This window comes from Colius striatus, chromosome 2, assembly GCF_028858725.1.
Source record: "Colius striatus isolate bColStr4 chromosome 2, bColStr4.1.hap1, whole genome shotgun sequence".
NCBI lineage: Eukaryota > Metazoa > Chordata > Aves > Coliiformes > Coliidae > Colius > Colius striatus.
This window is the reverse complement of record NC_084760.1, coordinates 105834781-105849326: the sequence shown is the minus strand read 5'-3', so window position 1 is coordinate 105849326 and position 14546 is coordinate 105834781. Positions and strand designations below refer to the sequence as shown.

Here is a 14546-nt window from a genome sequence, read left to right as displayed (position 1 = left end):
AGTGGAAAAAAACCACATCCTGCTTCCACATGAGTCAGTGGCTGCTGTGTCATGGCAACACTTAACTAGGATGAACACACTTTGAGAGTTGCAATGTGTTACACAGGGAAACTTCACCTGGAGCTCTAAGACAGAATTTCATAAATAAAAGGGCCAGGTTTCCCCACTCCAAGACATTACAGCTATGAATACGATATCTCTCGCATAAAGGTTGCTAGCTGTCTCATCAAAAAGGGTCTAGATGTCCTAGGTAAGGATGCAGGGCTCAGGAGGGGTGTGTGAATTTGTAAAGCATGTGCTGCCACTGGCTTCACTGCTGTAATATCTAATCAAGACAGATTAAAATTAGCTTGGTAATGTCTACACATGCTGCAATTAGCACACCTCGATGTTGGGTAGACAGGCAGTATCAAGCTAAGGTATGCTTTTATAGTCAAGCATTCTGACATTGCACCTCTGTTACACATGTCTTAGCGGGCAAATTGTAATATGGACAGTAATGTCCCTCATCCAGTTAAATTATTCTACTCTTGTACCAAGCCTTCTAGATACCTATAGTGGAACCTTCTGATTAATTGTGAGGAACATTTAAAGACATAAGAAATCAACATGGTAATTCAATTCCTGGAGCCTAAACTTTCTGTAAATTGCCATGCAACCTGCAGCTAACAATACTGCTTTAAGTTAGTACCTGTATGAGGAGGTTTTTTTATTATTGAATTTTTACCTTGGCAGGAATTTTAGCAGGATGATTTTCAAGAATTAACCTCTTCAAGTGAAGAATCCAGAGGCGCTTGTCTTGCTGTGACTTTGCCTGATAAAAAAAAAGATGTAGGACCATGAGAAAAAAAATTACTGCTCTGTATAGAGTCAGGAATAACATAAGGTCATCAGTCAGGTTAACCAGTGGGCAGGGAGGTTTCTGCCATACCTGGACAGTATGTTGCATCTTGGGATTTTTGTAATGGAAGACGCTAAAGCTAAGGGGTTCCTTTGGTATTACTTCAACAAGCATCAGGTTCCCACACTGTAATAAAGAGAGGCAACAATGTGAATCACAGAGGAGTTTTGGGGAGACCAAGAGATGGGACCTTACCACTTGCTCTTCAACATACCAGTATGTGGGCTTTGTATGCAAACATCTCATCTCTCTTTTTTGTAATTAGCAGTAGCTTGTCAAAAAGGAACAACGTGCGCTCATTTTTGGCTCGTTGAATGCGAAATGTTCCTTCTAACACCAGCTCCCCATAACTCGTGAGGTCTGGCCCCTTCCAGTTAGTGAGCAAACTCTGTATCTCCTGCAACAGATCAAATAAGAGCAACCAATGTTCATTTCAGACACCTTACTGAAACAGAGACTCAAACAATCTGCTGAGGCCATTCCTCCTCTCCTATGTAACATTCAGCATCCAACAGTGGGAAAGCCCCACATCAGTACCAAGGTTGCTAGCTTACGTACAACACTGCAGAAAAGTGCTTGGCAGCCTATTACTATACCCATACTAAACCATGCCCTCCTGAGTACTGGTTACTGCCTTTGTGCTGACCCAGTAAAGAGCCTCAATGTCCCTGGGGCAGCCTATAATGAAAGAGCCCAACCTCATCTCCCTAAACTTGCAGAGATGGTAGTTTATAAATCAGTCATCAGTCTCTCTCATGGCTGCTCCGATCTATGTCACAAGCTAATCCCTCTTAACATTTCCCTCTCACCCTGATTATCTTCCTGAAGATGTCTGGCCTCTCACTGAATCAATTTTAATGCTGTGTCTGTGTCCTGTAGGCCCATCACAGAAGACAGACACTTTCATGAGGTGTTCAGATCGAAGAGAAATTTCTCAGAAAACCAAAGGACCAGAAGTGTTTTGATCAACTGCTCATTTGAAGATGAAGACTTATTTGTATTTTTAGTGATATGTATACATATCATAGATATTTTTTCATCTTATGTATTATTTTAGAAAAAAAAAAAGAAAAGAGAAAAAAGCCTGGGGAAGCATCTAAGAACATCTTCCCAAGTCTATGTCACTTAGCTATGGCTATTCTTGTTTCCTTGAGTTGCTTGTTTTTTCTGTCAGTGGCAATGACATAGAATTTAAACACAACATGGCAAACTCTAAAAGCAGACTAAACCCTTCCAGCCCCTACCATTCTGTGAGAGGAAACCTTTAAAACATCCATTGCATGTTAAACCTGGCAGCATTAGCAAGCCAGGGACAGATTTCCTTGTTCTAGGCTGCTCATTCCAGAACAATACACCTTTATACAGCATTCATCTAGAAAACATCTCAGTACAAATGCAGCCTAGAGCATTCAGAGGAAGAAAATCCCAAGCAGCACACTTTGGACTGTACAGAAGACTGTTTAAAAATCCTCAAACCCAAACAAACAAACAAACCACTCCAAAACCCATAACAAATTTTTAAAAGTTGCATTTTATCAGATCTCTCCAGGAACTTCTAAATAAGTTGGGATACAGGATTAAGTCTACCATTGTTCCATGATTGTATCATTGTTAAGGTAGACTTTTTGCTGTAACAGTTCCTGTTACAGTACTTAGTACTTAGAAGTACTTAGTACTTCGTAGCACTTAGTACTTCCTCCAGTACTTATAGCATTACAGACCCAATGGCAGTGTGATAGCCCACAGAAGACCTGTCCTTCGGGCTGCAGAAACAGGTTTTACTTTTTAAAAGAGTGATTATGAACATAAACAACTTCCATAACCTCATCTGAGCTCAATAAGTTAAAAAAAAAACTTGCTTTTTTTTCCAAAACTCTCTTTACTGCACATTATTATTCCTTATCATTACTCTAATTTATAGTAGATTGTTGTTAAAAGCCATTAGCATGCATTTCCAGCATTGTGTGGCAAAGGTTACATTGCTGCAGGCAAGACGTTATCAAATGTAACCCTATTCTCCCTACACATAAACAGCAACAAAAAACCCTACCAAAAAATGAGGGCGAATAACATGCAATTATGTTAAAAAGAAAAAAGGGACAAAAGAATAACATGATGTAGATTTCTGGACTGGTATAAGCCTATTACTCCCTTTTATAAACTAAAAAAATCCTCTCAATTTTCTTAAAGCAAGAATACTGTTGATGAAAGTGTTATGTAAAATAATGACTCACTGGGAAGTTTGAAACAGAATGAAAGACCTTTAAAAAAAATGTACAGAAGAGCTTGCTCTTGATGTGAAAAGTTACTCAGGGTGTAGTTTTTCTCCTCAAAAATTATTCCTGTGAAGCAAAGTGAGCCTTTTTCTAACTATCGCGTTTCTAGGTTTCTACTTTTCACAAGGCATCTGATAATGAGTCTTCAAAGGCCCAAGAGGAAAGCACTTAAATAAGACACAGCACAAGAGACGCTTCAAAACAAAATTAATCAGCACAAAGGGGAGAAATCGGAAACCACAGGATTTCTGAACAAAGCCATGCCCTAGGGTTGTACAGCAATGCTGTACAATTGAGGGAAAGGAAGAAAGAAGTTATCTGAAGTTCCATGTTACTGCAAAATAAATGCTTTACAGGATGCTGCTTGTAGCCTAGAGATGTCTGAGATTTTCTTGCAGCAGCTATGGCCACAGGCATATTCAACAGGAGTCTAAACTATGATTGAACAGATTAACTAAAAAAATGTTAACAGCACACATAATGACAAAAACAGCTCACAAACACCCATAAAATCGCTTTGGGAACTCACTTGGAGCCTGATGGCATGTTCATGCTTCCTCTTCATGTCATTTATATGCCATGCTACTCTCTGCATTGTATCTATGGCATCCAGCACCACATCATAGCCCTCAGTGTCCTTGTCAAGGTGGTTTTCTATTTCCTAAGATGAAGGGGGGAAAAAAAAAAAAGTCCTGTAATTTCTAAATGAATTTTCCCATCTGGACACAATACTATGTTTTCATCTGTACTATTTTGTCTTTGCATTGCAAGCACTCAAATGCAACATTCCTGCCATTGTTTCCTGGATGTTGTTATCAATTTGATTAACACAAGATGACTAAACAAAGCCAAGCCTTTACGGTCAGTTTAGCAGCGACTATACTTGTGTATAACAGGGAGGCACAGAATGAGAGGGCAGCACGCTGACAGGAGACCTTTTCAGACATGGTTTAATGGCTTTCTTAAAATGCAGAACATATCTACACACTTACAAAACACTGAATTACACTAGCCCTTACTTTACAGTTGGAGAACAGAAAAGCATCAGACATTTTAAATAAGGATCAGTGTCTTTACACTTCACTAGAACCTGACTCTCTAATAGGAAACATATGTGGAAAACATTAACAATAAAGCAGGAATTTCCAAAACTTGCTTAACTTAATTCACTGAATATGGAAAGAGTTCCTACCTCCTCAGTCGCTTCTCTCAACAAAATTCCTACCAATAGAGCTGTTTATATGTATTTACTCCTTCTTTCAATCACCCCCAGCATTGCAACATGTGGAAAAATGCTTTTTGTTGGAATAACAAGTTTGTGTACAGAAGTGTTTAATCATGACAAGAATCTTACAAATGATTTCAGAATTGCAGATCTGTTTTTTAAAAGAAGCTAATTATTTGGAGGCACAGACTGATTCAGTGTGTCTAAAACCATGACCATAAATTCCCCACTCGAAATATATGCACATGCTGAGAAATGATGAAGACAGAAAGGGTCTCCATACATATGTAGGAATCAAACACCTCCAAAAGGGCAAGCATCAAAAGAAATCCAAAACCCTTCTAACCACCAAGCCTTGTACCAGAGGTAGGAATTTTGACATGCAACAGCCCTAAACAAGATACATTTTTAATGGCTGCTTACATGCAAAAGCAGGTGGTACTTGAGGATGCGCTGGACAGGCTTCAAGAGATACGAGCCCAAGGGCAGAGAATGCTGAAGCACTTCTTGCCGCTCTCTGAAGAACTTGGCCAGCATCTTGTTCCTCATGCACTCTGTCAACACAGCCACCGACCTGGAAACAAACATCAACACATAGTTTTAAGACATATTATCTCCATAAATCTGTAGGTAAAGGCAGAATCACATATTTGGAGCAATGCAAAATAAGACGATCAGTTTCAAAAGGATGACAGTAGCTATCAAAAACAAGAGTCAAAATAAAACTTCAGATTATTGTTTATTTTACTTTTAAGTAAAAAAGGTAAACTCTTTGATTCTCCCTCCTTCAATTTGGAGGGGAGAAAGGGCACAAATGTGCTTTGTGTAGACTGTAACTTGCATTACATAGGTGAAGGGACAAATGAAAAATGAAAGTCAGTATTCCTACCTTGGGTAATTGGTGCAGTACTGCGTATAGATGTGGAAATCTTCACTCTGTGTGGGAAGGAAAGGTTTACATACATTTAGATTTCATCAAACTAGAAGCTAACACTTTCAAGATAAAGATTATAATATTAAGATGTCTCCTCTGGTTCCTAATCAATGAATAGTCCTAACACTACCAGAGACCTATTCTTTGAATTTCTTTTTTTCTTTTAGATTTTTCCTTTACTTAAAAACAAAAGCAAAAAAAACCCACCACACATATGTTCTTCAAACAACTGGATTGCACAAGGATTACCTTGTTTTGTGTGTGTGTGTTAAAACACATATCTGCATACTGGGAGAACTAAGTTTTGCAGGTTATATGCAGTGTGTGGTTTTCAAACTACTGTAACTACTTTTATATTTGAGCACAACCTAAGCATGAAAATTAGAAGCAATAGAAGTGATTTATTTTAAAAGTAAATTACAACTCTGTGAAAGCCAAAAGTTATTACCCAAACAAGTTGCAACTAAATTTAGGTGGGTTTCCACACTTGCCTATCACACTGAAATTGCCCACACTTAATGCCAACAAGCTTCTTAGAGAAAAAGTTTGATTTCTTTCTTCCTTGGCCTAAGATTTTTTCCTTAATCATCATCATTTAATTCTATGCATGAGCAGGTTTCCAGAAATGTTCCCATGTGCTTTAAGTTCACATCTGCTTATCAACTTCTATGCCACTCAAAAGTCAATTTCTGCAGCTTGCTGGAGCCCTAAAGACTAAGAAAATCCAGAATTCCCCAAATTACTTTTTCCTTCCTGAGCCCTGAGCTGATAAGATAAAATTTTTTAAAAAAACAATCCTCTAATAGTAAACGAGAGCCCAGTTGCCACTCTTCAGAGCATCTTCAGAACAGACTCTGCCATACTGCAGTACAATAGTTGTCTTCCACAAAAGCTGGTCTCCTCAGCATAGTTGCTGGTGAATGCTGAGACCAAATATCTGCCTTCATAGCAAGCAACAGTGCTCAGAGGAGCAACATCACTTGGGGAGAGAGCTGACAGAGGCTGTGGCTTTTGTTTCTCATTGTTGTGGGGGTTTAAACCATTGATCAGAAAGAGCCAGCTCAGGAAGTACCCTTCCTCCCTTCCAACAGCACTGCTCCCTTCCCTCCCTCACAAGTATAAAGTAGATTGTGCCATTCACCTCTCCACCGAGTAGCAATTATGTAAGGACTCTATACAAAGTAAGAGACTACTCCACATAAGTACAAGTCACTGCCATTTAGTATTTCTTACTGGATTTCAATATTAACCATTCAGAAAAAACCCACAACCCACAACTTGAACAAACCTGTAATAAATGTTTCCTAAGGGAACCGTGCTGGAAACTAATTACATTGCTATTATCTTATAAACCAACCAACTAAATGTAGTCTTGACACAAATACAGTTAAATGATCTGGCTTGGTTTTTCACACTTGGACTAATTTTGCTGTGACAGCTGATTTTTAGGGCGGTGTACCTATCCTGCATCCACACCCAGAGGCTGCAACCTTGTGCCTGTTCATATCCACCCTTCAGACACCCAGCCACAGCTCCAAACCTCCTCTGCTCAAAGAAAGATTTACCTAACCTCAAAGCACTGCAGATGTATTCTAGTATAAATATAGTCACATGATTGTTCTGCTTTTCAAACAAAAAAGTAATATCTATTGTGAAATTTTAACAAGTGAGAGCATTATCTGTAAAACACACAAGGCCAAACACTTCAGGGTTTCAGAGTGGACTGGGTGCACTATTCTCCATAAAATCAAAAGCATATCTGAAATCTCCAGAAGCTTTTTCATACTCTTCCACTTTGGATTTGTTTTGCTTTTTGGGGGAAGAGGGTAGAATCATAGAATCACAGGGGTATGGTTTGTTGGGTTTAGGGTTTTTGTTTTCTTTTTTAAAACACAAGGTCAAAACTATTTTAACAACTTGTATTTAAAAAAAATTATAGTTTCTTATGCTGTCAACACCTCTAAAACTTTAAGAATGGTTTCATGTTCACCCCTGTTCAATTTCATGCTGCACTTACATGTGTACACGATTCATTGCACCATGGCTCATTTCACCAAACAAAACCATGAGAGAGCATTTACTTTTACCAAGTCATGCGAGCACATTGCCAGTAGAAAGTCAATTACATGTATTTTGCCTCCAGAATGAGATTATAAAATCATTCAAATTTACGAAGCAGGTATGAATCAACATCATACACCTTGTTGAGGCATCAGCAAGATTTACATGAACATGCTGGGACAGCAGCTAAGAGAACCACCTCCATGAGAGGCTCTACCTAAGCCCAAGTGAGGAAGCTGCACTACTCAGGACAGCTATTCTCCCACAGCACTTTTGCATAGTCAAAGAAGAGACCTTTAGTTCACATGCCCAGATGGTCTTCTCTGTTCACAGCAGACTTCCCAGAACACACACTGTGCTGCTGGGAGCAATGCAGAGCATAAGCAATGTAAGCTAAAGCCAATGTCACGAACTATGATTGGAAACAACAGAAACAAGAATAAATTGGATTAAATATACTTCTGTCAATATTTTCACATGGCAAGCAAACCATTAGCTCTACCCATCAGTATTTCTTCAGCCAGTCTTAAACTTACAGCTTGAAACTTGTTTTGTTCACCTCAACTGTCTTCAAACCTGATTGGAAATGGTCTCTGCAGGGAGACTGGAATCACTCTGGAGGTCTTTTTTTAGTCTAGGTGCCCAAAACTGGTATGGTAGAAGGTGCAAAAACTGAAATCTAAGTCATTTGCACTGACTACAACTCACCCTGAAGATCAGCAAAGTCAAACACAGGTACATCCCACCTATACTTAGCAGATCCCACACCACCACTGAATCAATTTACCATGCTTCATCTCAACAAGAAATGAAGTGACAAGCATTTGGCTACATCTCCAATACTCTCTCAACTCTTGGTGCACTTTGCTTTTTTACAGCCATAAAAGACACTTTAAAGGGAAATGGAGACTGAGAAAATGAGCTGAGTCAGAGCATAAGCTGAAGCCGATTGCCTAGATTTCCTCTTCATTAATGAGATACTAGATTAATTCTCCCTTTGCCCTTGGTTAAGCTGTTGGCATGTCTTTCAGAAAGCATATGTTCTGAATTTCTAGGGTGCTGAGTGAGAAGAGTGACATGCCAGAATTAAGCTCTTCTTTAAAATAACACAATTAAATGTAAATTTGTGAAATACTCAAGTAAATGTTCTAATTAACATTGGTAACATTACTATGAAAATGAAGACTGAATTGGCAAGAAAACTTATAAACAATCTTTTACATGAATAATTAAGCTATAGTTAAGCTTGCACCGGAACCCTTTTATCAGCCTTTGATTATGGTTACCAGCAAAATGTCTCCAAGAAATTTAACATACTAGAATTAATACAGTTTCTCTAGAGGCAGGACCAGAGTTGGTAGAAATTCAAGTGGTACACCACCACCTTTAATGGTGAGTTATTTCTGTGCAGCAGTCATCCCACATTGTTTAAACAAATACCCATTTGTACCATTTGCATCTTGGGGCAGAAAGATCATGAGTGCATGGCATTGGTGTCTATTTGTCTGTGAGTTACTAATGAATTAAAATATCTGGAAGCAGAGGGATTAAATACAATACTGTAAGTTGTGATTAAATATTTGTATTTATATAAAGCCATTGATTTGCATAGTTATTTTACCTGTTAGTGTGTTTTATGTTACTGGCTAGTTTACACTAAAGATATCTCGCTGAAGTCTGTTAACAAATAAAAGCTGGCATTTTAGGAGCTATTTACCTCAGGCACTCAGCACAACAAATGTTAAGATACAGATTAAAATTCACAATTAACAAGGTTTTCTTCAAAGTGTGGTAATGTGATTTGATAATCACTATTTCCCTTAAAAGTTGCAAGGCTGTTTACTACTCAAGCATGAAAGTTACATACTGGAAACAGTGACGTATAATTCTGAGAGGAAAGTAGAAATGCTATATAGTAAATTTTATTGAACAAAACCTAATAATGAAGTCAAGATAAAAGAAAATCTATCACATATGATCCAAAACTAGACCTTACAAAATAAAGCTCCCCAGATATTTCCATAAATATCAAGCTTTTTAGTTCCAACAAGGTCTAGATTTACTCTACCCATAACTGTTCTGCAAACCAACTTGTGTCATTTCCCACGAATCCTGAAGAAACAGCTATTATTTTATTCAATTATTGAGCTTCATGAAATGCAAAAGGTAAACACAGTACTTACAACAAGAACTCGATTATACCTTTAAAACCCCAACAACTATGACATTCACAGCTGAATCAGTAGGGTGAAAAAAAGGGCACTTGAGCCAAAGCTAGTGTAACCTGAGCGCAGTTCCACTGGAAGCATTAAAGAAGCTCCATCCATTAGCTAAAGCTGTGAGCTATGACTTCAGCATGATACTATCCCTGTGCTTAACTCACAGTGAAGATCTAGCACACTCAAAGCAATCAAACAATAAATGGCCAAAGTCCCGTAAGACTTGAAGGACTGCATACTGCCAAAAAAGGCAGTTTTATTTCCACTACTTAATCCTGGGAAGACACAAGCAACCAAGAATGGACAACTGGAGTTTGTTAAGACAGTCAGCAGTTACTGTAATGACATCTTCATGGCCAAAACCAGAACTGTGGGGTATTTTGGTATTGTTTGATTTTGCTTTTAAGTGTTCACACTCGGCTGGATGAAGCTAAAATATTCTTGTTGGGACTGCAATCTCTAGCAATTTCTGAGCCATCAGGCAGTTGTCTGCCAATAATACAAATGCTAAAAGCATTTGACAAGGGACCAAAAAGCACAAGCAATGATATGCAGATGGATTTTGGAACCTATGGCCAAAAAGTCTACCAGAAAACTCCCTTCAGCTGGCCAATATGAATAAGAGTGCAACTTTTTCCTGGACTTGCTGTTATCACTTGCACCACCTCTTGTTTCGTGTCCCAGACAAGAGAAGTCCCAGTGGTTCCAAATATAAGCAAGCAATATAGCAGAGAGATTTACCAGCTCCTAACTGTGCCATTTGTAAATATCCTGAAGGCCTCATATTTGACCTTCAATGCACAGTCACTCTGCTGGCTTATGCTCAACTTGTGTCTGCCAGGATCTCAGATCCTTTTTTGCTAAGCTGTTTCCTAGTCAGCCAGACCCAGCATGCACATGGGATTATTCTGTTCCAGAAGCAGGACTTTGTGCTTGCCTTTATATCCCATTCTCTCTCCTTCAATTCAGTATAGGCTGTTTGGAGCGATAACAACATGCCATAAACCCCATTGCAACAGGGCAAAAATATATCCTACTTTTGTAGTATCAGTGCCACACTAAGATCTCTCACTGCTTACAAAAGATCAATTACTAGATATAGTCTTCTCAAACTCAGCTCAAGCACATCATCCAGTGAAACAGCAGCACTAAGCTGGTATCATCACTCCCCTTTCCAATAAAATCCTTTCTGGCACAACAGTGCCAAACAAAAGCGAGTGGTCCAGTTAATCCTAAATCCTTGTGTTAGACCTGTTACATTGAATGTTTGGTCTGGCACTACTGATTTCACAACAAAACCTAAAACATGTCAATTTTGTGGTTTTGGTTTTTGCTGTTGGTTTTTGGGTGAGGTTTTTTTGTTATTGTATTTTTTTACATGGAGACAAGCACATACAGCTATAGAGAAATTATCCAAATTTAAACACCTACATGTTCCTCTTCCACTTCTCTTCCCCTAGAAATGCCATGAAAATGGCACTACTTCTTAATACAATTGAGCTCTACAGATTCAAAGCAAATGAGGGTTGTCTGGTGAAGTCTGCCATTAACTATAGTCATCTGTAGCCCAAATCACTTCATTTCATGTTGCTGTACCCATTATAGGCATTCCATTCCCTCCTGACTGACTTTCTGTGTTTCCTAGAATGAAAGACACTTACTTCAGTTCCCTGTATTTTCCTGCATCTGACAACTTTTTCTTCTCCATAGTTTTTGCCTTTGGAATTGTACAATAGAATTAAGACCTCAGGTCAATGTTGAGAAAATTTAAAGTATCTCAGAGAGATTGAGATTTTAATCTTAAAGATAGACTTTGGGCCATCTCCTTTAGAAAGAAAATGAAAGGTATGGCTGTTGGATTCAGGAAAAATAAAAGTATCTCAGAAAACAATATGGCCCCAAGTATGGTAACGTTATCACCTTTTCAAAAAATGCAGACAAATTATATTCTCTAGTTGGTTTTAAGCTGACAAAGTGTAGCTGGAGTATCGCTTGATTACCTACATTAAAAGAGGAGGGAGGCCTGTGGCCAGTGGAGTTCCACAGGGATCGGTTCTGGGGCCAGTCTTAATCAACATCTTCATCAGCAACCTGGATGAGGAGACTGAGGGTACCCTCAGCAAGTTCCCTGATGACACCAAACTGGGAGGACTGGCTGATTCCCCAGAAGGCTGTGCTGCCATTAAGCGGGATCTGAGGAACCTCAAGAGGATCAACAATGGCAAGTGCAGAGTCCTGAACCTGGGAAGGAACAACCCCATGCACCAGTACAGGCTGGGGATTGACCTGCTGGAGAGTAGCTCTGCAGAGAGAGACCTGGGAGTCCTGATTGGTAATAAGCTAAATATGAGCCAGCAATGTGCCCTCGTGGCCAAGAAGGTCAATGGCATCCTGGGATGCATCAAGAAGAGTGTGGCCAGCAGGTCAAGGGAGGTTTTCTTCTCCTCTACTCTGCCCTGGTGAGGTCTCATCTGGAGTCCTGTGTCCAGTTCTGGGTTCCTCAGCTCAAGAGGGACAGAGGACTTCTGGAAAGAGTCCAGTGCAAGGCCATCAAGATGATCAGGGGACTGGAACATCTTTCATAAGAGGAAAGTCTGTGGGAACTGGGGCTGAAGGAGATTGAGGGGGGGGATCTTATTAACATTTATAAATATCTAAAGGGTGGCTGTCAGGAGGTTGAGACATCCCTTTTTTTTCTATTGTAGCTAGCAACAGGACAAGGGGTAATGGGATGAAGCTGGAACACAAAAAGTTCCACTTAAACATAAGAAAAAACTATTTCCCTGTGAGGGTGAGGGAGCCCTGGCACAGGCTGCCCAGAGGGGTTGTGGAGTCTCCTTCCTTGGAGGTCTTCAAGACCCACCTGGACATGTTCCTGTGTGACCTGATCTAGGTGACCCTGCTTCTGCAGGGGGGTTGGACTAGATCATCTCTAAAGGCCCCTTCCAACCTCTACCATTCTATGATTATATGAAATAATGAATCCCTGTAAATACCACAAAAAAAAAAATCTAAAAATGAGCTCGAGATCAGAAGTTCCATCGGTTCATATACATTGATTGAAGAAAATTACACCCTTTTCTTGATTTTTAATAATGCAAATCAGAGCCACATCTCTATCACTTACTAAGAGAAATTCCTTCCTTTTCCGTAGATTTGCTAACTTTTCCTGGTGGAAGTCACACAAGCTGTTAAAATTAGGCCTCAAAAACTAATGAAATTATCCCCATACTACTGTGCAACTGGTGGTGTGCTGCAGATGGCTGCAGTAGCCACTTACCTTGGAAACGAAACACTCTGCTATAGCCACAGGATCATTTTCGCAGTTTTCTAAATCTTGCAGAAGTTCACTAAAACAAAGAACATCAAAAGGAAAAACAATTATGGCACATCTTGGAATAGACATATCTATATATTCAGAGACAGACAATGCTTCTTCATTCATGGCAGTAATGCCCAAAGCGCTTAATGACACCACAAGTCCTAAAAGGGGGAATGAGAACCCCTTTGGTGGCTGTCATCCCTCTAGAGATATAGTCATTGGAGTTTTTGTTTGGAGACAGAGGAGCACTCTAAGGAAGTGGTATTCTCAGGTACTTAAAAATTCGAGTCATCGCAATAACCATGGATTGGTATCTCCTGAGCAAAGCTGAGCCCCGTCCTTCAGATTGACAGTTCTTCTACATTATTCATAGTTTTGTAGTTGGACAGTGTGTAGCTTCTATATCTACAAACACAAATTTAAACTAATAAAAAGTTAAAGATACTGAAGTACGTGTCCTGTCCTATAAAGACTTTGTATGTTCTAGGAGCTTTATTTGACTGAGGGAGATGAGAAGCTGGTCTAAAAAACACAGATGAGAACCAGGGATGTATTACACATAGAAGAAGAATGGTAATAAGCTCACTTAGGGAAACGTGTCTGTCTTTAGTGGATCTCTTCACTGTAAAAAAAATGGTTAGCCTAGAAAAAGTTTTCTGGAAGGGAGTCTATAAAATCTACATGTATAAAAATAAAACCTTACTGAGGGTATTTTATAATTTTGACATGCCAAGAAGGAAATTAATTCATTGTAACAGGAGCAAAGCAATAAGGAAGCATATTCACTGCTGTACGAAATTCAGTGTTCAAAAGCCAATTCAGTGAAAGAAAGAGTTTAAGTAGAAGAGGAAAATTTGAAAGGTCTCCCCTTGATCCAAATAGTCTTTAGTCTTAACTAAAGATATACTTAGAGAAACAAGAGAAGAAATTGAGTTTTCTGCCACATTGTTCTCTGATAGAACTTTTTTCCAGTCCTCCTACTTCCCATCAGATGATTTTCGATTTAGGGCTACTTCTCTCCCAGTTCACAGTGGGTTCCCTGAATGAGTTTTGCATAAGAGTTGCTAAGTCTGTATCTAGGGAACTACCCTTTCCCTCCTCTAAGCAGACACAATTGCCCTCTGTAAATAAAGAAACTGGAGTAAACCAGAAAAGTTTCCTGACTTGTTTTTTGCTTCTCTAATTACTGGAGGAAGGAAGGGAATCAAAATCAGTCACAAGGAACAAAGACAAAGGCCTTAGGTTTAGTGGTCACTAAGTCACTTCTTACAACAACAATTACAGATCTCAATTTCTCCTTTAAGAAATAGCTTGCCAAAAGGAGATCATCATCACAGATTCACAGAATGGTAAGGGTTGGAAGGAACCTCTGGATATCTTCTAGTCCAACAGGAACACATCCAGGTGGGTTTTGAAAATCTCCACTCCACAGCCTCTCTGGTCAGACTGTGCCAGGACTCTCTCATCCTCATAGGAAAGAAGTTTTTCCTTAAGTTTAAGCCAAACTTTTTCTGTTCCAGTTTCATCCCATTACCCCTAGTATTATCACTGGACACTATAGAAAAAAAGCATCACCCCATCCTCTCGACAAAAACTTTTTAAATACTT

The 14546-nt window shown here is 39.2% G+C and overlaps 1 protein-coding gene across 3 annotated transcripts in view; it reads right to left on the bottom strand.

The window, feature by feature from the left end:
- Positions 1-14546, bottom strand: part of PLEKHG1 (pleckstrin homology and RhoGEF domain containing G1) — a 134658-nt gene that overhangs the window by 12967 nt on the left and 107145 nt on the right. For all 3 annotated transcript variants that reach the window (XM_061988981.1, XM_061988979.1, XM_061988980.1), the window contains exons 6-12: positions 12897-12966; positions 5292-5338; positions 4826-4976; positions 3707-3838; positions 1116-1298; positions 932-1027; positions 728-814 (exon numbers count right to left, since the gene is read on the bottom strand). In XM_061988981.1, coding sequence (XP_061844965.1) covers positions 728-814; positions 932-1027; positions 1116-1298; positions 3707-3838; positions 4826-4976; positions 5292-5338; positions 12897-12966 — 766 coding nt within the window. The remainder of the gene's footprint in view (positions 1-727; positions 815-931; positions 1028-1115; positions 1299-3706; positions 3839-4825; positions 4977-5291; positions 5339-12896; positions 12967-14546) is intronic.